Source organism: Triticum aestivum, chromosome 2A (assembly GCF_018294505.1).
Source record: "Triticum aestivum cultivar Chinese Spring chromosome 2A, IWGSC CS RefSeq v2.1, whole genome shotgun sequence".
NCBI classification, from domain to species: domain Eukaryota; kingdom Viridiplantae; phylum Streptophyta; class Magnoliopsida; order Poales; family Poaceae; genus Triticum; species Triticum aestivum.
In genome coordinates this window covers 710,274,675-710,279,704 of record NC_057797.1, presented here as the reverse complement: position 1 = coordinate 710,279,704, position 5,030 = coordinate 710,274,675, and the positions used below count along the sequence as shown (strand labels likewise).

Here is a 5,030-nt window from a genome sequence, read left to right as displayed (position 1 = left end):
GACAACTGAGATGAGCATAGACCTCTGCATTTGGCTTCGGGCGTCGTCATTGCCAACGACTCAGAAAGAGCCCAAGCCACCCGCCGCTACAGCCTCGCCACCCACATGGCCAAGAGAAATAGCCACCACTGCCACCATGATGCATGTTGAGTATAGCTAACCACTGCCACCATGATGCATTTTGAGTACAACTAACCTCTTCCTAGCCGAGCCGGCGCATCCGCTGAAGCTCCAACGCCCTGCCCGCGTCACCGACACGACTGTCCTCCTTGTTGCAGCCGCGGTCCCAGATGAATGCCGTATACCATGATGCATGCAACCCAATGGAGAGGAAGAGAGCCCTGCTGCCGCTTACGTCTACTGGGCAGCACGTCGACGACTACGGGGGGATCGGAGGCTAGGAGGAGGTGGGAGGCAGCGCTAGCTAGGGTTCGGTCCCTGCTCGCAAGAGTGGGCTAGACGAATAAAGTATAACTGTGTTTTTTAAACAAGATAATAGTGTATTAGAGCATCTAGCAGATCATGTAAAAGTCTATCCTCTAAAATTGTCTTAAAGGATCCCGTAAAACATTTTTATAGCACATTTACAGTATGATGTGCGTGTTGACAGAACAGATCCCATAAAAATTGTTTTCGGTCAAATGTGGAGCCCACTAGTCAGTATTTAAATCTACAACAAGGTCCTGCAAAATAGCATAAACCCCCTTAAATGGGTAGTCTGAATTGCAATTGGCTCCTCATGCCATGGTCATGAAGGGGCTAGCTCGCGGGGCGCTTGCGTCCGGCGATTGATATATGCGGCCGGGCGGACGGACGCAGTCCTCGTTTGGGCCATTTCCAGCTCGCGCGGCCGGGCGGACGCCGTCCTCATCGCGCGGCACTTAGCCCCGCCCTCCTCTACGCACGCATCCAAGAGCTCGAGGTGGGACGGGTCCAGCTCGCTGGCGGCCGAGCTCAGCCCCAGCTCGCGTCGGCCCGCCTAGCTCCTGCTCGCGGCCGAGCTGTCCTGAGCTGCTATGGATGTGGCCGAGCTACTGCGGAAGCGGGGCGCTCGCAGCGCCTGTTGGTGCTCGGAGGCTACCACGACAGCGGCGGTTGGTGCTCGCGAGGTGGCGGCGCCGGTGGTTGGTGCGGAAATTTCACTCCAGCCGACCGCTTTTGTGCGATATGGGAAACCGCAAAAACACTGCCGGCTCCCATACATACTATAGCGGAAACGGTCCGGATTATGCAGGATCCCGCAAAAAAAATTATGCATATACGATTTTGCGGTATCTATTCGGGACAGAAAAAACACAGTCATCTGTTAAACTGACGGCTATAATTTTGAAAGACCAAATTTAGAAGATCTGCTAGAGATGATCTTAGAGTTAGCTGTCTGTCTTATAACTTTGAAATAGATCGTGAAAGAAACTGGGGCATTTGCAAGTAAAACGTTATTGTTACAGGGGAGTACATTATTTTTGAAGTTGGGAATGATTAATTGGACGAAAGAATTCTTGGTCTGCATGTCGAGTACAGCTAACCATCTTGGAGAGTTAATTACTTGGAGAGTACTTGATGACATATGTGAAGTGATAAATTCGAAACAAGATGACTAATTAAAATTACATCCGAACATACCGGAAGGACAAAAACTTAACTAGTTGAAGTCAATTGCAATTAGTTTGGAACCGATTGGATGTGTTCTAGGATATGTGTGGAAAATGATTTCTCATGAATATTTAGTAGTTTCTGACTAGCGTAGTAAAATTAGTTTTTTGCTTCAATTTAAAAACGACAAGATTACACGACACAAATATTGACATGAATTGGTGTTAGGGTTATAGTTAGATTATGTTCATTGATAACCTCGATGTTGAGGGAAAATGGGAAATGATGACGATCGTGTACACATGCTTGTTTGCTATTAGTGAACTACGATGGTATGACTAATGTAGGAATGGGTTGGGGGATGATGGTGAGAAAATGTATGGCTTGACAATAGGACCATACCAAGTTGAACATTATCATCATAAAATTTGCCAATATCCTACAAAATAACTATCATCGATATTCCAAGTTAACACAAGATTAGCGCTACAACCATCACAACCCTCGAAAATGAAATTAATCTTAATTTAGATGGATTATATAAGCCCAATCTTAACCGAGGCACATCTTAGTCATAAAGGTTAGTTCAGACTTCAATTACTATTGAACATCAAAGAGCAAAGGAATTTCCATATCTGTGTCAAGACCATGGCAATTCCAGCTTACAATTTTCATTGCGAGAACCATCTCACCGTCTCATGGGGGGTTAAAAAAACTCTTGATATTTTGAGTCACCACGAGAACAGAGCAAAGCTCGAGTGGCTAGCAGCGCCCGTCGATGCCTAGCCCGCCTAAGTTCGAAGCATGAGGCTTGCTAGTGGCTCTCATTTTTTTTAATGTCAACTCGGGATGCTAGTATCCGTGAGTTTGCTTTCCTTTTTTTCTGCACCATGTCATATAGTACTCCAAAATTGATTAGACGTTAATCATTGCGATGTAATCCAATGTTAATATATAGTACTCCGAATGCAGTATCCCTGAGTTTGCCTTTTTTTTGCACCATGTAATATAGTACTCCATGATCGATTAGACATTAATCGTTATGATTTAATCCAATATAAATATATAGTATACTTTTTTTTGCACCGTGTCATTTACTACTCCAGAATCGATTAGACATTAATTGTTGCGATATAATCCAATATAAATATATAGTACTCTTTTGTGCACCGCGTCATATAGTACTCCAAAATCGATTAGCTAGGAATTAATCGTTGCGATATAATCCAATATAAATACATCAATTAATTCTCCTCCAAAAATATCTTTTTCATTATTATATACGTATTATACGACGCGGCAATGCTCAATTGTGAACTAAAATATGGATGGGCGGATACTATTGAATATATGGTACCAATGAATTTAGTGGTTGCATCTATTTTCTTGATGAACAATAAAACAGCCAACAAATAATGCACATAAATGCAGCATGATATTTTACAAAAAAAAAATCCAGCATGATATTGCAGCGGCAGCCCAAGGGTTCTTCCACGATTTAAATTCAGCCCATTCATGGAAACGAATTCATATCCCGGCTCTTCGATTCGAGTGAATTAAACACGTCAGCGACCCCAAATTTGTTTCGGGTAGTTAATTGGCATTAATAATCTTCCAACCATTTCCCAACGACAATTAATATATGATCCTTAATGGCTCTCCCTACCCTCCACGCTCGCTGGCACGTGGGCCCTACGTGTCGGTCGCGCCGGCAGCTTCATGGTATATATAGGGGCGCCCCACCACGCACTGCCAAACACCACACGGCCACACCGATCTCTCATCCCGTCTTCTCTCGGCAAATGACGGCCGAGAAAGGGACGAGGAAAATGACGGGGGGGAAGGGTAGGGCCGGCGCGGGGAAAGCACCGGAGATGGTGACCATGGATCTGCTCGGCGGGTGCGGTGGTGACGCCGGCGGGGAGGACGAGGTCGTCGAACTGGAGGTCAAGGTGCCCGCCGGCAGGGAGAAACGGCTCGACCTTCTGGTGAGTCTCCCTCCTAGCATTGCTGTTTCGATCTGCTCCTCTGTTCTTCCGATCACTAGATGATTTGTTTGTTTCTTCGTGTGGGTAGTTACACCTGCGTGCGTGCATGTTTGGTGTTTAATTAATTCGCTCTCGTGTGGTTCCTGTCCGAGATGATATTCCGGAGAACTATATACTTTTCTAGGTTAGATTATATCCGCAGATCAAATTCATGTTCTTTGATCGGTCTATCAGCATGATGATCAAATTTTTGTTTCTGTTGCACTGGGATTACAGAGTTCGTTGTTCATCATACAGATTAGTACTTAACAAGGTGGGGAAAAAAAAATCTTGTTTTTGTGCAGTCGGGCAAGACGTTCTTGACTCCTCATCGCCACCAGGCCGCCCAAGACGGCCACCAGGACCTCAACCTGCCTCCCACGGCATCAACCACCGCCGCCGTCACCACCACCTCCGCTGCGTTCTGCACCCTCGACATGGTCCGCTGCGCCCTAGAGCGCGCCGCCACATCGCCGGCCACATCGTCCTCCTCGTTGGGGTCCACCTCATCCTCGTCCTCCTCCCTGGGAAAGCGCAGCCGCTCGCCGCCTTCAAGCACGGCGTCGCCCGCCGCGAACCCGGCCATGCGCGCGTGCGCCTGCCCGTCCTGCTTCACATACGTGCTCATCACCGAGGCCGCCCCCTGGTGCCCACGGTGTGCATCGAAGGTGCCGCCGCTCCCCAGTAAGCCCGTCGCACGCAGCAGCGGGAAGAAGCCCATGATTGACTTGAATGCTGACCCCGATGAGACCGAGTGAACAAGATAAGCCTTCCCTTGGTTTATAGGGTAGAAAAATCATAGAAATAGAGGAAATGAGATGACATATACAAACCTATGAATAAGAATAGAAAAGGAGATAATCTTTGAGTCACATCATAAGATTTTTTTTTCATTGAGTCTAAGCTAGTAATGTTTATTTTCCTATGTTTATAAACCAAAGGTCTCTAAAATAGGCTTGTTGTGCGTGCGTGTGTGTGTGTCTGTGTGTTGGGCTTGTTGTGTTGTGCCCACAGCTAAACCCTTATGTTGCGTGTGTGCTTGTCTGTTAGACCTTGCATGCGGTGGCGTTGTGTGTATGTGTTTGCGGATGGTACTTTGTTGACTTTGTGTTCGGTGGTTGCTTTATTTATAAAGCGGGGCGGAAGCCTTTTTCGGCAAGGACTCTAAAGGAAATTTCTCTGTAGAAATCATATATCCTATGAAATTCTTATAGAATTCGTCCAAACCAAAGGAGGCCTAAGATGAAAGACAAATGATTTCTTTTCTTTTTGGAAAAGTTTTTCAAGTCGTGCATTGGTTGGGGAAGCAGAAGGAGTAGGGGTAGCCACAGAATACAAAGGATTTAGGCCTCATTCCCTGGCCAGGCCGGGGCCTGGGTTCTAGATCCGCCACTGGGAAGAGGCCACATC

The 5,030-nt window shown here is 46.6% G+C and overlaps 1 protein-coding gene across 1 annotated transcript; it reads left to right on the top strand.

The window, feature by feature from the left end:
• The first annotated feature begins 3,365 nt into the window (after positions 1–3,365).
• On the top strand, positions 3,366–4,697 carry LOC123186089 (uncharacterized). The gene is made up of 2 exons (XM_044597886.1): positions 3,366–3,581; positions 3,926–4,697. The coding sequence occupies exons 1-2, from the start codon at positions 3,396–3,398 to the stop codon at positions 4,376–4,378; spliced, it is 639 nt and encodes a 212-aa protein (XP_044453821.1). The 5' UTR covers positions 3,366–3,395; the 3' UTR covers positions 4,379–4,697.
• Positions 4,698–5,030: the final 333 nt, after the last annotated feature.

Excerpts from the sequence above, each read along its gene's own strand:
- LOC123186089 (XM_044597886.1), top strand. The coding sequence starts at position 3,396 with ATGACGGCCGAGAAAGGGACGAGGAAAATGACGGGGGGGAAGGGTAGG. Across the intron at positions 3,582-3,925 it reads AGAAACGGCTCGACCTTCTG|TCGGGCAAGACGTTCTTGAC; the intron begins GTGAGTCTCCCT and ends GTTTTTGTGCAG.